Source organism: Paroedura picta, chromosome 10 (genome assembly GCF_049243985.1).
Source record: "Paroedura picta isolate Pp20150507F chromosome 10, Ppicta_v3.0, whole genome shotgun sequence".
Taxonomy (NCBI): Eukaryota; Metazoa; Chordata; class Lepidosauria; order Squamata; family Gekkonidae; genus Paroedura; species Paroedura picta.
In genome coordinates, this window is record NC_135378.1 from 507,647 (window position 1) to 526,162 (window position 18,516).

Consider the following 18,516-nt stretch of genomic DNA (forward strand, 5'->3'; position numbering starts at 1 on the left):
GAAGATGTGTCCCTTGGGGCATTTTTTGCTCCAGGGTGGTGCCACGGAGGTGTGATTTTTGTGCTGCTGCCTCTGGTCGAAGACCTCGTCTACTGAACGGAGGTGGTTTCATTTCATTTCGAAGCCAAACTCCTATGATTTCACCAGAATCCGACCCTGGGGACCAGGCTTTGGGTTCCTGTGGCGCCTCTACAGTTTGGATCCCCCTTGGCTGGGGCTCCTTTGGGGGAGGCTGGAGGAGCCGTGCCGAGGCCTGGCCTGGCCTGTCCCGGGGCCCCGCGCGGCCCCCCCTCCTCCCCTCCCTTCGGACAGGCAGACGCGGCTCCCCCCTCCCCTCCCCCTCCCCTCGGCCCGGCCTGCCGCCTCTCGCAAGGGGGGGGGGCGGGGAGGAGCCCGAGCGACGCCTCAGACGGCGACCCGGCGGCAGGCAGGCAGGCGGGCGGGAGGGGGGGGGCGGGGGCGCAGCTGTCGGGCATCATGACTGAAGATGACGGAGGCGGCGGCGGCGGCCGTGCTGGTGGCCGAGGGCCCGCTCAAGTGGCGCGACGGCAGGAAGGTCGGGCGCCCTTTCCCTCCCCCCCCCCGGCCGTCCCCCCCCCCCCCCCGGCCTGCCTGCCTGCCTGCCTGCCTGACGCTTCTCTCTCTCTCTTTCCCTCAGTGGAAGAGCCGGTGGGCGGTGCTGCGCAAGCCTTCGCCCGTGGCCGGTGAGTGCGGGAGGAGTGCGGGGGCTGCCCCAGGAGAGCGGGGGGGGGGTTGGGAGCGGGGGGGGGGTCGCCTGAAGGTCCCCCAATGGCGGGAGAGTGGGCGGGGCATCCTCCCCCCCCCCGGGGCCGACGCGCGTCTTCCTCCGGGATCCCTCCGCCGCCTCAGCCTCGCCAGCCGCGCGCTCCCCCCCCCCCCTCCCTCCCCGGAAGGCGTCGCGTGGGCACAGCGCTGCATGGGCGGGGCCTGAGGCGCAGGAGGGCGGGGCGGCGTCTCCCGACGGCGGGCTGCCCCGGGGGGGGGGGCTTCGAGGCGGAGCCCGCGGGGAGCACGAAGGGCCCGCCCCTCCCCGCCCTTCCAGGCGCCCCGCCCCCGCCGCCGCTTCCCTTCGGCTGAGTTCAGCCGCGCTCTTCCTGTTGCCGAAACCCCCTCGCGGTCCCGGGCTCAGCCCGATACGAACGACGCCCTGCAGGGCAGGACAGGGCAGCGCTGCGGCCCCAGGCACGGGCCAAGGCGAGGCAAGCTGCGGCGCAGCAGGAGGAAGGCCTCGCAAGGAGGGCTGGAAAACCCCCAGAGGGCTCTCGGCTTCCCTCCAGAGCAGGAAGAGGAGGAAGGACGAGGCGGGCTCCTTGGCACAAGGCAGAGAAGGGAGACGGAGAGAGGGCTGAACTAGTCAAGTCCCGCCTCTCTGTTACGGCAGAAATCGTGCTCAACGTGGCAAAATCATTTCAGCCTAGAATCACTGTAGGGCTAGTCCATAAACACCTCCCTTCGACATATGAAACTAAAATCTTCTGGGCCAGATGAAGAAGAAGAAGAAGAGTTAGTTCTTATATGCCGCTTTTCCCTACCCGAAGGAGGCTCAAAGCGGCTTACAGTCGCCTTCCCTTTCCTCTCCCCACAACAGACACCCTGTGAGGGAGGGGAGGATGGGAGAGCCCTGAGATTACTGAAGAAGAAACGGAGTTAGTTCTCATATGCCGCTTTTCCCTACCCGAAGGAGGCTCAAAGCGGCTTCCAGTCGCCTTCCCTTTCCTCTCCCCACAGCAGACCCCCTGTGAGGGAGGGGAGGATGGGAGAGCCCTGAGATTACTGAAGAAGAAACGGAGTTAGTTCTCATATGCCGCTTTTCCCTACCCGAAGGAGGCTCAAAGCGGCTCCAGTCGCCTTCCCTTTCCTCTCCCCACAGCAGACCCCCTGTGAGGGAGGGGAGGATGGGAGAGCCCTGAGATTACTGAAGAAGAAAAGGAGTTAGTTCTCATATGCCGCTTTTCCCTACCCGAAGGAGGCTCAAAGCGGCTTCCAGTCGCCTTCCCTTTCCTCTCCCCACAGCAGACCCCCTGTGAATGAGGGGAGGATGGGAGAGCCCTGAGATTACTGAAGAAGAATAAGAGCTGGTTCTTATATGCCGCTTTTCTCTACCCGAAGGATGCTCAAAGCGGCTTCCAGTCGCCTTCCCTTTCCTCTCCCCACAACAGACACCCTGTGAGGGAGGGGAGGATGGGAGAGCCCTGAGATTACTGAAGAAGAAAAGGAGTTCTCATATGCCGCTTTTCCCTACCCGAAGGAGGCTCAAAGCGGCTTCCAGTCGCCTTCCCTTCCTCTCCCCACAACAGACACCCTGTGAGGGAGGGGAGGATGGGAGAGCCCAGAGATTACTGAAGAAGAATAAGAGCTGGTTCTTATATGCCGCTTTTCTCTACCCGAAGGAGGCTCAAAGCGGCTTCCAGTCGCCTTCCCTTTCCTCTCCCCACAGCAGACCCCCTGTGAGGGAGGGGAGGATGGGAGAGCCCTGAGATTACTGAAGAAGAAAAGGAGTTAGTTCTCATATGCCGCTTTTCCCTACCCGAAGGAGGCTCAAAGCGGCTTCCAGTCACCTTCCCTTTCCTCTCCCCACAACAGACACCCTGTGAGGGAGGGGAGGATGGGAGAGCCCTGAGATTACTGAAGAAGAAAAGGAGTTAGTTCTCATATGCCGCTTTTCCCTACCCAAAGGACCTGAACAAAAGTCAGAAACCCAAAAGTGCCCCAATGTTAAAAACAAAGTAAAAACGACACATACCGAACTGCACATGACAGAATACACCAGCGGTTCTCAATGTGGGGGCCGCAACCCCAATGGGGATCGGTCGACCCTTTTCCCAGCGGGGGTCGCTGAGGCTGCTGCTGCCACGTCGCCGCAGAGTGTTTTTGCAGGCAAAGTTAGGGAGGCCAAATGCCAGACCCATTTCTAAAGCTTTCCCCAGAGGCTGATCTAAGCTGGATCCAAAGGGAGTCGCAGCATTAGGAAGGTTGAGAACCACTGGAATAGACCAAATGCTTTTAGACCCATAGGCATCTTCCTCAGTGATCTATATATTGTGTGAGGTGCTCTTGTGTATAAGATCAAAATCTAAAGGCTTGCTGGGTGGCAAAGAAAAATCTGTTAGGTATAGCTCCAACTAGTGTTTCTAAAGTATCTGATATGGAGCCCATCTTATAAAATATTTATTATCTGAGGCCCCCACTCTCAACTTTTGCCTAATTCTACATCAAAAGTGCATTTCCAGTTGGAGCTACACCTCACTTCAAGAAGGACGTAGATAAAATTGAAAGGGTACAGAGGAGATCGACGAGGATGATTTGGGGCTAAGGGACCAAGCCCTATGAAGATAGGTTGAGGGACTTGGGATACTTTCTAACTCTATGATTCTATGATTCTATCATTTGACTTATAGCCCACCACTTCCCTTGCTGACTCATGGCAGGTAACACAATTTCAGACCACACAATAAAACCCCATAAAATTCATAAAAACCATTACAATAATATGAAGGGAGCAGAATAAAATACCATATATACTTGTGTATAAGCCAAGTTTTTCAGCATATTTTTTTGTACTGAAAAAGCCCTCCTCGGTTTATATGCCAAGAAATGGGTGGTATAGAAATCTAAAAAAATAAATGTACCGTAATTGAAATAACAGCCAGTCAATCGTTGCTTTGCACTTTCCAAATGTATTGCAAGCTGAGTTTGCTCTGGCAACTTGTAGGGCATTAACGGGTTGACTCTGGGACTCTGGTCTTTTTTCCCTTTTGCCTTCATGTTTCTTCTTCCTCTTCCTAACCACTTCTTCCAAACTATTCTTTTGGTTTCTGTGGGTGAAGTGAGGTGGGTTCTGGGGGTGTTTTGAGATTTACTGTTTCTTTCCCCTTTTCTTTGGGTTGTGTTCCTTTTAAAATTTGATTTTTACAATTCTTTCTTTCAGTGATTTATTCGGAGGGGGGCACTGTAGTTGTAGTTCGAGTAATCCATTCTCCCAGTTTGGTAGCTGTTGTACTTGTTTTAGTGGGTTGCCAACTTTGGGTACTGTTGTTCTGCTCTGGCTTGCTGGCCTGGGGGACACTGTTTGGTTCTCCTGCCAGAGCTGTTCTCATGAAGCAGTTCTGTCAGAGCTCTCTCAGAGTGTCTGGCATGAAGAGACAAAGGGAAGGCAATTGTATGCCACTTTGAGACTCCTTTGGGTAATGAAAAGTGGGGTACAAAAACCAGCAGCTATTCATCCTCTTGACTTTTTTTTTTTTGGGCGGTGGGGGGGAGTCTGGATAGAATCCTAGAATCCTAGAGTTGGAAGGGGCCATACAGGCCATCTAGTCCAACCCCCTGCTCAACGCAGGATCAGCCCAAAGCATTCTAAAGCATCCAAGAAAAGTGTGTATCCAACCTTTGCTTGAAGACTGCCAGTGAGGGGGAGCTCACCACCTCCTTAGGCAGCCTATTCCACTGCTGAACTACTCTGATGTTGAAAAAACGGAAACAGCATCCAGCCCTCCTCCAAGTGACAACCTTTCAAATACTTAAAGAGGGCTATCATGTCCCCTCTCAACCTCCTTTTCTCCAGGCTGAACATTCCCAAGTCCATCAACCTATCTTCAGAGGGCTTGGTCCCTTGGATGGGAGAGCCTGTGATGATGGAGCATGGATTAAGCGATTAGGTAGGCCACCCTGAGCTCCTCCACTGGATGGAGATCAGTAGGGTAGGTTCACGTGATAATCTTGCTGAGGAGGAGGAAGGTGTCCATGTGACACTCCGCCCCCCCCCCTTGCTTTCTGACGCTATGGATGGCAGGGAAGGCAGCGCTTTGTATGAGAACGACAGCAGGGATGGTGATGGTGACGGTGATGACGGCAAACTCAGTCCGTGCTGACAACCTCCCACCAGCTACAGCCGAAGCTCTGTTTGACCATACAGATGATGATGAGGAATCCAGTCTTGAAGGATTTTAACTCTTGTGTTTTTGCTTGGTTGCTCATTGAGCTAAGGTTTTTGCACTTTTAAAGTTATTGTTGATACCATATTGTTCTTGTTGACCCTCTTTTGCACTTACAGAGCTAGTTTACTGTTTTTCTTTGAAATAAATATTCAGAAACATTTAACCTAATGTAAATTTACCAGTCGCTGCTGCATTTCCCACCCTCGGCTTATACTCGAATCGATAAGTTTTCCCAGGTTTTTTGTGTTAAAATTAGGTGCCTCAGTTTATACTTGTGTTGGCTTATACTCGAGTATAAGCCACAGAGGGCATATAATCACCTTAGGGGGCGAATAGAGAGCAGCAGATGGCCTCATTTGCTTGGGAAGGAGCTCAGATCGTAACTCCTACCCTGACCTCAACCAAAGACCTGGCAGAAGAACTCCATCTCACAGGCCCTGTGAACTATGAAAGCTCCCTCAAGGCCCTCAGCTCTCCCAGGGGCTCATTCCACCAGATTAGGGCAAGAACCAAAAAGGCCCTCACCTGGGTTGAGGCCAGGCAAACCTCCTTTGGGTCAGGAATCTCCATTAAATTTACACCCACCAAGTAAAGTGCTCTGCTTGGGGCATAAGGAGGCAGGTGGTCCCGCAGATATGTGGGACCCGGACCGCGGATGGCCTTAAAGGTTAATACCAAAACCTTGAACCTAAACCAGGCCACAACCAGCGATCAATGCCGCTGCCTCAGGACCAGCTGGATATGGGCCCTCCAAGGTGTTCCTGTGAGGACCCAGCAGTTGCATTCTTTACCAGCTGTAATTTCCGGATCAGGGACAAGGGTAGGCTCACGGAGAGCGAGTTACAGAAGTCTAATCTGGAGGTGATGGTTGCCTGGATCACTGTGGCCAAGTGGTGTGGAGCTAGCAGCTGCGTTTGGCACAGATGGGAAGAAGCCATGAGGGCCACTCCTGTAACCTGGGCCAAGGAGGCATCCAGGACCACCCCCAAATTCTTCACCGAGGGTGAGATCTTAAGTTGCATCCCAGCTAAGGTGGGCAGGCGTGCTTCCAAATGTGCCCCCTTTCCGCCCACCGATAGGACCTTCAACCTGGAGGGGTTGAATTTCAGACGTCTCATACTCCCTCAAAAGCTATCAGTAACTAAGGCAATCTTCAACTAGGGTTTACTGAGTTGAGATGCAGAAATGGGTGCCCTTTGCAGGTCCTTTCAGGTTTCCCACTGCACCCTGTGCCTGCCCTGGCTGCCATGCCTCTGGCTCATGCTATCACAGCTTGACCAATGTCCCAGGATCTTCTCAGGCGGTTTTCTCACTCGAGCCCCCCCCTCCCACTTTCTCAGGCCTTTTTTCAGAAATCAGGCAGAGGTTAGCGAGCAGAGTCTGTGATAAAGGAGCTTTCAAGGTCCAGGCTGTCAGGATTGTAGAATCTCTGTCATAAATTAGCTTGAGTTCCTCCATGTCAGTTATATTGTTTTATATTGCTTGGCGCCTGCTTGCTCCAGGTCCTGTATCCTTGCTAGCTATAAAAGTGAATAGTTTGTTATGTTAACCTTATCACATGTTGTGGGCTCTCGGGAATGTTGTCACCTCCTCAAGGTTGTGAGAATGTATTCCTGTTTTTCTTACACATATGTCTTTTCTCTTGTCTCCCCTCCCTTGGGAACTGTCAAGTTTTGGGCGGGAGAATTGTATTGATAAGCAGAGGCAAATCTGAACTCTGGTCAGATTTGACTTTTCAGTCCTTAGCGTATAGTACTTTTCCAATAAAGCTTTCTTTAATTAAGAAGCCTGTTGTGAGTTTTCTGTACGTTTGACATTAAGTCAAATCTCACAACTCCTTTCGCCTGCCAACATGCAGGACGAAGGAAACACCTATACGGAACAGGGAGAGGGCCTGGATTGGGACCTTTCCCAGAGCGATGGAGCCGGTGTGGGTCCGTACAGCTCGGGCATGCTCAGAGCCGTGGAGGGAGCGACTCCTGGGCCTGCCGAATTCTTAGAAAGGCACATCACCGAGCGCAGGCGTTTGTCGAAATATGACCGCCTGACGGGGGATGAGCAGTGGCCGGATCAGCTAGGGATGCCTAGCTACGGGCTGGAGCCCGCCGGTGAGACGCGTGACCTGCAGCACAAGTTGGACAAGGTGACCAATTGGCTACAGGACCTCTCGGGTCGGCTGGATCCAGAGGAGCAACGCGAGACGCGACGCCTGCTGCGGGAGGTGCACGTAGGCGCCCGCGAACCCAGCGGTCGGAGATCGGGAGATCTGCCCACCCTACGAGAACGCGAGGACGCAGCGATGCAGGCGGCAGCCGAGGCCGCAGCCTTGGCGAGAGCGCGACGGGAGGAAGAAGACGGCGGTCTCGAGGGCGCAGGTGGCGCGGGTGCGGCTGAAGGTGCCGGGGCGGCCGAAGGCGCCGGAGCAGCGGCTGGAGCGGCTGCGGCGGCGGCGGACGTGACCGGAGCGGAGGCGGCGGCAGCAGTGGTGGCGCGAGAGGCGGCGGCAGCAGCAGCACGAGCAGCGGAGGCGGCACGGGCCGCGGCGGATGCGAGGGCGGCGGCAGGAGTCGGTCGAGGCATCGGTCGTGGAGCGAAAGCCCCGGTGGATTGGGGCCAGGGACGACTGCCTCCCCACCTCCGGGGAGTGGAAATGCGAAGCACCTATAAATTCAAAGCTAAATTTTCGGGGGACCCCTCGACCTTTCCTTCCTTCCTGGTGCATCTCCAAGCCTACATGATGGACATGGGGTTCACCTTCCATGATGATGCCGAGCGTGTGCGCTTCGTGGGAGAATCCCTGGAAGGGAAGGCAGCAAAATGGTTCATGGACTTGTACCGTTACAACCCAAGAGCCATCCGCAATTACAACCATTTCTTGAGAACCATGCGCCAGATGTACGTGGAGCCGTTCGAAAAGGAGACGGCGGAGAAGAAACTCAAGGCTCTGAAGCAAGGGAAACTGACGGTGGCCGAATATGCCAGGGAATTCAAGGAGCTTTCCTCAGCGGTGCCGGACTGGACCGAGCCCCAACGTGTGCACGCGTTCGTGGGGGGCCTCTCTGGGGACTTGTCCAGCAAGTGCCTCCTTCTGGAAGACCCCCTCACCGTGGCCGGATGGGTCCAGCTGGCTGGGGAAATGGAGAGTCGCCTGGAAAGGGCTGCGGAGTATCAAGGAATTGCGGGGAAGGCAGGGGCTAAAACCTCTACGCCCGTGAAGGCCAAGCCAAAGGCGAAGCTGGAGCCGACCGAGCGCACTCGGCGCATGGAGAAGGGGTTGTGCTTGGGTTGTGGTCAGGCTGGCCACTTCCTCGCGCACTGCCCCTCGAAGACAGTGACCGGTGCAAAAGCAACGAGCAGTACCCCTCCGAAAGCTTCACCTGCCAAGAAAACCGTCCCGAAGAAAAATGCCAAGTCTCTGCTGGCCCCAGCCGGTGCCGCAGCGGTTGTGGAGGAATCGGAGGAGGGCAGTGGCCTGGATGGCGAAGATCAAGCGGAGGAGCAGTCGGGAAACGAAGACGGTCTGCTGTAAAGGCGCCCCGCCAGCCGGCCTCCGACAGGGGCAAACGTGCGGTGAGTGATTCCCCCCTGATACTCTTGCCCGCAACCCTCTCCAACCCCAAATCCGGGAAGACAGTGGGGGTTTGCTGCATTGTGGACTCGGGGTGTACCCAGACTCTAGTAAGCCCAGCACTAGCCGAGACTTTGGGGGTGGACAGAGTGCCTTTGGGTGAGCCCCTACCTATCACCCAGCTGGATGGGAAATGCGCTCCCGGAGGGGAAGCTACTGTAAAGACGCGCCCGATGGACTTGGACGTAGAGAAACATTGGGAGCAGATTCAACCCCTTGTAGCACCCCACTCAGCATTCCCGTGTGTCCTGGGGCTGGATTGGTTGAGGGAGCATGATCCCACGGTGAAATGGAAGAAAGGAACAGTGGAGTTTTCCTCTCCTGGTTGTAAGCAACACGTTCGGCCCCAACCCTCCCTAAATGACCGGGTCGTGGCCGCGGTGGGGTCCGCAGGGGAAGCGGCTCTCCCACCAGAGTATCGGGACTTTGCAGATGTGTTTGCTGAAGCTGAGTGTAACCAACTTCCCCCCCACCGTAAAACTGACTGTGCCATCGAGTTAAAGAAAGGGGAGTCCCTCCCTAAAGCCAAACTTTACTCAATGAGCCCGAGGGAAATGGCTGAACTCAGGGAGTTTTTGGACAAAAACCTAGCCCGGGGGTTCATCAGACCCGCCACTTCGCCCCTGGCGGCCCCGGTCCTTTTCGTGAAAAAGAAAGACGGGTCTTTGCGCCTCTGCACGGACTACCGAGGGCTGAATGCTGTTTCTACTTGCAATGCCTACCCGTTGCCTTTGATAAAAGACTTGCTTGGTCACTTGGGGAGGGCACGGATTTTTACGAAATTAGACTTGAGGGAAGCCTATTACCGGGTCCGGATAAAAAAAGGGCATGAATATTTGACTGCTTTTAACACCCCCCTGAGCCAATTTGAGTACACGGTCATGCCGTTCGGCCTCGCCGGCGCTCCGGGCGTGTTCATGAACATGATAAATGAAATTATGCATGATTTATTGTATCAGGGGGTGTTGGTGTACATTGATGATATTTTGGCGTATTCTGAGGATGTGGGCAAGCACCCTGAATTGGTCCGCGAGGTGCTCCGCCGCCTGCGGAAGCATCAGTCGTTTGCTAAACTTTCAAAGTGCGAGTTTCACCGGGATGCGGTGGAATTTCTGGGTTTCCGGGTCTCCCAAGCAGGGATTGAGATGGACCCAGGCAAGCTGCGGGATTTGCTGTCCTGGGAACCACCCCGCACGCGGAGGCAGCTGCAAAGTTTCTTAGGATTTGCAAACTTTTACAGAACGTTCATCCCCAGTTTCGCCAAAGTGGCGCTGCCTCTCACTGACTTGTTAAAAACAAAAAAGGGGGGAAAGACAGCGGGCCGTCCCGGCGCCCCACTCCAGTGGACTCCCCAGTGTCAGGAAGCTTTTGAGAATCTAAAGCTGTTGTTTACCTCTGAGCCGGTGCTGGCCCATGCCGACCCCGCTAAGCAATTCACCGTGCAAGTAGATTCTTCGGATGTGGCAATGGGGGCTGTGATCCTACAAGAGGGGGAGGATGGGAAATTGCACCCGTTGGCCTATTTGTCTAAAAAATTTTCCGGGGCAGAAAGAAACTGGGCGATTTGGGAAAAAGAGGCGGCTGCGGTAAAATTGGCCTTAGCCACCTGGAGACATTGGTTGGAAGGGTCCGCCGTCCCCTTCGTAGTTTGGACAGACCATAAAAATCTTCAGGCGCTCAAGCAGCCCCGCTCGCTTTCAACAAAGCAAATGCGGTGGGCGGAGTTTTTCTCTCGCTTCAACTTCTCTCTCAAGCATCTGCCGGGCAAAATGAACTTTTTGGCGGACGCTCTTTCTCGCTTGCCCCAGTATAATAGCAAGCACGACCCATTGGTGGACACAGTTTTTACCCCCGCCCAACTGGGAATGGCCGCAGTGACGCATAGCCAAACCAAGCAGGGAAATTCAATCCCGGGAGGGTGGGTCCAGAAGGAGGTGTCACAGGACTCTGAATTTGGTTCTCTCCGCCCCGACCTTATTGAGAAGGGGGGCCTGTTTTTCAAGGGGGAGCGTCTCTATGTCCCGGCGGCGGCGCGCAGAGACGTTTTGAAACTTTGCCACGATGCAAAAACCGCTGGACATTTTGGGTTTGTAAAAACTCTGCACCTGGTCAGGAGACATTATTGGTGGCCAACTTTACGCTCTGATGTGGAGAAGTACGTGCAGGGTTGCCCCACATGCATCGTCTCCAAACCTGCTGGTGGGAAGAAAAAAGGGTTGCTGCAGCCCCTGCCCACTCCCTCCCGCCCGTGGGCCGATGTCACCATGGATTTTATCACGGACTTACCCCCCAGCCAGGGGAAAACTGTCATCTGGGTGGTAGTGGATGCATTTTCCAAGCAAGCCCACTTTATCCCTTGTGCTGGCCTGCCTTCAGCGGCCAAATTGGCCTCGATGTTTGTGACCCACATAATACGCCTACATGGGATCCCGAGGCGCCTGCTCACGGATCGGGGCCCCCAGTTCGTTGCCAAGTTCTGGCGGGAGCTCCTGAGACTGTTGGGGGTGGAGCAAGCTTTAACATCGGGCTACCATCCGGAATCGAATGGCCAGACTGAAAGGGTGAACCAAATCCTTGAACAATACTTGCGCTGTTTTATCAACCATCAGCAAAATGACTGGGTTGCCCTGTTGCCACTAACTGAGTTTGCCTATAACAACGGGGCCCATGCATCCACGGGTGTGTCACCTTTCAAGGTGGTGTATGGGACTGATTTGGTGGCTGCCCCCACATGGGAGCTAAGTTCGTCCGAGGCCCCAGAAGTCACCAAATGGGCAGAGACTATTAGAGCCGGGTGGCCTGTAATCGTTTCAAGCCTCAAGGACGCAAAACAGGCCTATAAAACCCAGGCAGACAAGAAACGGGCACCTGCGCCCGCGTGGAAAGTAGGGGACTTGGCTTATTTGTCCACAAAGAACCTGCGTTGCCAGCAAAAGTCCAAGAAACTTGGTCCCAAATATGTGGGGCCCTTCACTATTGTGAAACTTATCAATGCTGTGACTGTAGAATTATCTTTGCCAAAAACTTACAGGAATGTGCATCCGGTTTTGCATTCCAGCCTGCTGCGGAGAGCCTATGTTCCGGATGTGTGGCACCCCCCACTATCTACGCCGGTGCCAATCTACATCGATAAAGACACCCACTACGAAGTCAACCAGATTTTAGACTCTCGTGTGCACAAGGGTCGCCTCCAATATTTGGTTGATTGGAAGGATTTCCCCTCAGGGGACAAGGAGTGGCAGAAAATGTGAAAGCACCTCGCCTTCTCCGGGCTTTCCACCGAGCATTCCCTGATTGTCCTCGCCCTGTTGATGCAGGCTAGGGTGGGGGAGGTCCTTTTAGTGTGGAGGGATGTCAGGATTGTAGAATCTCTGTCATAAATTAGCTTGAGTTCCTCCATGTCAGTTATATTGTTTTATATTGCTTGGCGCCTGCTTGCTCCAGGTCCTGTATCCTTGCTAGCTATAAAAGTGAATAGTTTGTTATGTTAACCTTATCACATGTTGTGGGCTCTCGGGAATGTTGTCACCTCCTCAAGGTTGTGAGAATGTATTCCTGTTTTTCTTACACATATGTCTTTTCTCTTGTCTCCCCTCCCTTGGGAACTGTCAAGTTTTGGGCGGGAGAATTGTATTGATAAGCAGAGGCAAATCTGAACTCTGGTCAGATTTGACTTTTCAGTCCTTAGCGTATAGTACTTTTCCAATAAAGCTTTCTTTAATTAAGAAGCCTGTTGTGAGTTTTCTGTACGTTTGACACAGGCGAAGTAAGGATCCAAAAGAAAGGCTTTATTGAACAGGCTTTATTTTGCCATCTGGACTCCTGCCTTGTCCTGAACATTATTGTTGCCCGTTCCTGCCTCTAGGAGTCAAGCTGTAAACCGTGCATACTCTTTGATGAGAAGGTGGTGCATCTTGTTAAGATCGCATCAAATGGCACAGGGGGGGGGGGGAGGGGGGAATGCCTGGCTCTTTATCCATTCTATTTTGTGTGTTTCCAGCTTTAGCAACAAAATGTCCTGTGTAGCCATTGGTCGTCTCTTCAATAAACTACTGAAGTCCCACCGAGGACTCGGGGGTTTGCCCTTTTGGGGAGAATCGCCATGGCAATTGGCAGTTGGCTCCATGTTTTCCTAGTTAGAGGGAGGGAGGGTGCCAGGGCAGAAAACTGATGATGTGGAGAAAATAAAGGTGGGTTGGCTGGTGGTTAGGAAGGAGAGGAGACCGGAGAAAGGGAGAGGCCGTGGGAGTTTTCAAGGAGAGGGAAGAAGGAAACGGGGCGAGAGGGAAATTCACCCCGCAAGTCCTTGTGGATTCCTGCTTGTAAATAAATAAAACCGTGTTCAGTTTTGCATCACATTTCACTGCAAGTTTTCATCCTTCAGATTGTTTGCTGCTGCTGGTGTTTAAGGACAGGTCTGAACGACTGAAAGGTCTGAAGGAGCGAAGCAGCATAACTTTGGAAGACATCTGCGGCCTCGACCCTGGGCTGTGCTATGAGGGTCTCAATCATACTCTTGCCATCATCTGTTTGACTCAAGTCGTTATGCTGAGTTTTGAGAACAAGGAAACTATGCAGGCCTGGGATGTACGGATCCGCTATAGTTTAGGTGAAGGTAATGTTTCATTTCATTTTTGCTAAAGCAACTTTGAGGCAGGTTTTGAAAATAATGGGGATTTGGAAAGCAATTTATAATGGGGCTTGAAAATTTTATGTTTACGAAAAAATTCTAAAGTTTTGTTGAGCTAAGCACAGGGCCTTTCCTTGACATTGTCCATGGTTTTTATATACCGGTCATGAATTTCAGATTTCTTCCCTAACAAGGTGGTACTTTGGTTTAGTTTTGAATTCTGGCCAAAGTTTGTGTCTAGTTCAGGTTATTTCCCTACAAGTATTTTTTTCCTGGACCTCTCCCTTACAGAATGAGCCTTGTGTGGGTTGGATGTCAAAAGATGTTTATTGTATTAACTGCAACATACATGCCCATTTCATTTGCTTTATTGAAGAAGAAGAAGAGGAGGGGGAGGTGTGGGGGGAGGTTCTTATATGCCGCTTTTCTCTACCCAAAGGAGACTCAAAGTGGCTTCCAATCCCCTTTCCTCTCCCCACAACAGACACCCTGTGAGGTGGGTGAGGCTTAGAGAGCCCTGATATCACTGCTCATTAAGAACAGCTTTATCGGTGCCGTGGCGAGCACAAGGCCACCCAGCTGACTGCATGTGGGGGAATGCCCTTGCCTGGGGGACCCTTGCAAACCCTATCTTTTTGGGCAGTCCACACTCTTGCCCTCTATCAGGCCAGCATCTCTTGCCCTCTATCAGAGCTGACACTACCTGGCTACAAACTTTGTCAGTAGCTCTTCTGTGAGGTGTCTCCCTGGTGATGTGTAGGGCTGCAACTTGGTCTTCTTCAGGCTTGGTTTATCTGACACTAAACTGTTGGCACGTATAGCAGACAAGAATCAGCTTCCAGTGAAGCCATGCGACACTCTGTTTGACAGCTCACATCTTCTTCTGGTAAGTAGCTTGGGAGTCTCCCAGATCTGGGGCTACACAGAAGACCAGAGACGAAAACAGGGATGCACTTTTCTGTAACTGTTGTTCATCAAGTTGTCTTCTGTGTAGATGCACATTCTCCCCGCCCCCGCTGTGAACTCTGTCATTTAACCCACATCCTCATGCAGAAGCTCCAGCAGCTTGGGAGAACTGAAGGGAAGATGCCATTGGTCCCCTTCAGTTCATCTTGCTTTTGGCAGGAAAAGTTGAGCACATGCTGAGAAAGGGAGAGATGTCCTATGAACCAAGAAGTTTCCTCCAGTGGTAGGCCTTCATGTGTGCAGTCCCAAAAGTGTGTCTGCACAGAAGACAACGAAATGGTGAGTGCAACGGTTTTCTCAGTGTGGCGGCTAGGCCTGGTCACTTGATGTGCACCATATGCTGTTCCAATTGAATCTTCCAGGTTGTCTTCAAAGGCATGTATACTGTGACAGTCCTTGAGTCTACAGCATCATAAGGCTTGAAAGATGCCCATTTATTCATTACAGTAACATTTATTGATATGAAAATGTGCATACTAGTTTTAGCAAAGTCTTGTTTGACACTTGGTTACTTTAATATTTTTGACACAAAAACTAATTGTGTGTTCTTGTTTTTAATCTTAAAGTTCACAGGTTTCACGTTGTGGTGGCACCCGGAACTAAACTGGAAAGTGGTCCAGCTACTCTCCATTTCTGCAATGATATTCTAGTGCTAGTAAAGGATGTCCCACCAATTATAATGGGACAATGGAAACTATCTGATCTGCGACGCTATGGAGCTGTTCCTAATGGATTTGTCTTTGAAGGAGGAACTCGATGTGGCTTCTGTGAGTGATGGCACTTTGTTTTCTTGTTTAAGAACAGGCAGTAATACTGGGGGACTGGGCTGCGTTAATGTGTGTGTGTGTGTGTGCATCTTTTTTTTAATATAATTTTATTATTTATTGTTATATGAAGCATTTACAGAGAAGTAAAGAGAAAAAAGCGACCAGCTGATATGGTTTGCCATCCTCTTTTAACATACCGTATTTGCCGGCGTATAAGACGACCCCCCAACATTTCCACTCAAAATATGGAGTTTGTTACATTACATTACAGTACTATGGGCCACTATGGGCAGCTATGTCTATCCCAACTGAAGTGCACCCGGCGTATAGGACGACCCCCCCACTTGGAGGCATATTTTTCAGGGGGGAAAAGTAGTCTTATACGCCAGCAAATACTGTACATATTCAGTTCCCATCACATATTAATCCTAATCTAGAAGTGTTTACCATTTTTCTTAGCAAAATGATTGTTAATACATATGAGAGTATGATCTATTCTAAGAATATATTCTATTATTATCTTAAGTGATATACGGTCAGTCCCTTCATAAATTGGCCCTGACCTAAGAGTTACTGCTGCTGTCTTGTTAATACATATGAAGTATAGTTTGTCATCTTCTTTTAGCATACATATTGGCATACATATTCAGTTCCCATCACATATTGATCCTGATCTAGAAGTTATTACCATCTTTCTTAGCAGAGCAATTGTTGATACATATAAGAGTATAATCTATTATAAGAATATATTCTATTATTGTCTTAGATGATATAAAGTCAGTTCCCTTCATATATTGGTCCTGTCCTAAGAGTTACTGCCGCTGTCTTCCCCACAGGAAACCAGGAGAATGCTCCACTGTTCAACACATCCTTCAGGTGGCCGCAGAAAATGAAATTGTGTTTTTTTCCATAGTAGAGTATTTCTGATTGTCCTTCTGTCAGGGCCAAAGAAGTCTCTTGCTTGATTCTTGCTTGCAGTCGCCTTTAAGTAGGCTCTGTATACTTTATCAATCTGGATCTCTTCCTCTGGTCGCACAGAGATATCTCCTGATAGCTTTTTGCGTGCTGTCGCCTTTGAATAGACTCTTTTTATTTTGCTGATCCAAATAACTTCCTGCTCTAAATAGACTTCCAGGTTTTCGGTGCTTTCCTTCCTTAAATCTGTTTTCCCAAGTTCTTCCAAGGTGCTTTGGATTTTTACGTCCCTAGCTCTCTCCCCCTCCTGTTGATTAACTTCCAGACATTGAATTCTCGTTTGTATTGTTGACTGAGCTGTGTCCTCATCAACTGCTCTCTCCAGACCGTCGGCTCCGTCCAAAAGCTCCCCCTTAGTCCCTTGGATTTCCTTTTCTAGCTTATTGACTGCTTTCAGTATCTTTGAGTTCCCTTCGCATAACAAATGGAAAAGCTGTGCCTTAGTTAATTTTTCCATAGTTCTAGGCAGTCACAAAGTATAAACAGAAAGTCTCATGAGGTCTCGCAGGAGCACGAGCGATCCCAAATTATCAGTTTGTCGATCTCCGTATCAAGTCAGCTTCCCCCACTGAACTCTCGCCAGCAAAACTTTAAAGTTTCTTTTTTCTTAAGCTCTCCCTTTGTTTGGTTAGTGGGTATAATTAGCTGGGAGCCTCTCACTCAACGAAAGAAGGAATTCACTTGTAAATTGGTTGAGGGGGGGGGGGAAGAGCTTGTGGGGAAAGAAAAGGAAAAGCCAGAAAGCTTTCAATCCTTACTGTTGTAGACTTCAGCTCCTGTCAGTCTAGTAATAGATGATCTGGGAAGAATGTAGGGTCAGCTGGTCGTTTCAGGCTTAGAAAGTTATTTACGACAAGGGCGCCATCATGACCTTAAGCACATGCCGCGGTTGATCCGGAGAGCTTAGTCTCCCTCCCTCTCCACGGATCTGTAGGACCCTCAGGATGCTGTTCCCGGTTCCTGGGGCGACCGGCGAGCAGATTTGCGTATCTGCTCAGATCTGCCAGGTGCGGTTGCTCCTGACCCTCAGCATGGCTTAAGAGCTGGACAGAAGCCCAGATGTTACGGCGCCATCTTCAGTCGTTCTCATCTCTGTGTGTGTGCATCTTTAACCACTCCGCAGGAGCGGTATAAATAAAACAGTAAGGGGGGTTGGGGTGGGCGCAGTCCAGAATGGGGAAGGGCGCCCATTGGCCCCTTGCACCAGACTGACAAGTGGAGGGCCCGCCTGCTGATTGGCCCCTCCACTTGTCAGTCTGGCAACAAGGCATCTTGGCCCCAGACTGGGCCCCCCCCCTAGCTGCCGAAACGGCAGGTAGGCGGCCGGCCGAGCCAGTCTGGGGGGGGCAGCTTTGGGCCGTGTCGCAGACATGATGGTGCTGTCCTTTTGCCAGCCTCAAAGCACCAGGTGGTCCCGGAGGTGGCCGGGAAGGGGGACTTCAGCCCCGGCAAAAGGACAGCCCCGCCGTGTCGCAGTTTACACTAAACTGTCCCTTTGCGGGCCCCAAAGCCCAACGCCGGGGATCCTAGCGACCGCTGTATTTAGCATACAGTGGGCTTGCTTTCTAGTATATATATAACTAGTAATCAAGCCCGCTGTAATATAAATACAGCGGGTGCTAGACCAGGGAGCCCCCAGCAGTCACGCGGAGCGCAGCTGCCGGGGGCTCCCTTTTTCGGGGGCCTGACGCAACCATCGGGCAGGGAGCCATCAGGCCATCAGGCAGGGAGCCCCCAGCAGCCGCGCTCTGCGCGGCTGCCAGGAGTTCCCTTTGTGGGTGGCCTGACGCGGCAAGAGGCGCTTTGCGCCTCTCGCCACGTCAGGCCACCATCAAGGGAGCAACTGCGAGCTGCGCTCCGCGCGGCTCGCAATTGCTTCCTTGTCAGCAGGCTGGGAATCGGCCCGGCCAATGGTCTGTCCAGAGGAAGGGGCCAATCAGGCCCCTTCCTCATCACAGACAAAGCCCTCCCCCCAAGGGCTTAACGAATTATTTAGTGTGCCGCGGGCGTGTTAAGGATGTGTGTGTAGGTTGACAGAATTGTAAGTATATGTAAGAAAACGTAAGGAGAAATGGTTCATCTTCTGCTTTATTGTGCAGACACACATTTGGGAAGCGCTCCTTTCTCATGATGTGCTCCGCATACAAGTTAAATAGGCAAGGTGACAGTATATAGCCTTGCCGAACTCCGTTCTCAATTTTGAACCAATCAGTGATTCCATGCCCGGTTCTCACTGTTGCTTCTTGACCTGGATATAGATTTCTCAAGAGACAGATAAGATGCTCTGGTATTCCCGTCTCTTTAAGAACTTGCCAAAATTTGTTGTTCTCCACACAATCAAAGGCTTGAGCATAGTCAATGAAGCAGAAGTAGATGTTCTTCTGGAACTTCCTAGCTTTCTCCATGATCCAGCGTATGTTGGCAATTCAATCTCTACTTCTTCTGCCTCTTTGAAATCCTGCCTGTACTTCTGGAAGTTCTTGGTCCACATATTGCTTGAGCCTAGCTTGTAGGATTTTGAGCATAACTTTGCTAGCATGAGAAATGAGTGCAATGGTGCGGTAATTTGAACATTCTTTGGCATTGCCGTTCTTT

The 18,516-nt window shown here is 51.7% G+C and overlaps 1 protein-coding gene across 5 annotated transcripts in view; it reads left to right on the forward strand.

The window, feature by feature from the left end:
* The first annotated feature begins 419 nt into the window (after positions 1-419).
* DOK7 (docking protein 7) overlaps positions 420-18,516 on the forward strand; it is a 54,524-nt gene continuing 36,427 nt past the window's right edge. For 2 of the 5 annotated variants that reach the window (XR_013224707.1, XM_077299950.1), the window contains exons 1-4: positions 420-556; positions 659-704; positions 12,968-13,198; positions 14,746-14,946. Coding sequence is in view for 4 of the 5 variants with exons in the window: in XM_077299950.1 (XP_077156065.1) it covers positions 488-556; positions 659-704; positions 12,968-13,198; positions 14,746-14,946 (547 nt within the window). In the remaining variant the exon portion in view is untranslated. The remainder of the gene's footprint in view (positions 557-658; positions 705-12,967; positions 13,199-14,745; positions 14,947-18,516) is intronic. The other 3 variants (XM_077299947.1, XM_077299948.1, XM_077299949.1) reach the window with 2 other exon arrangements.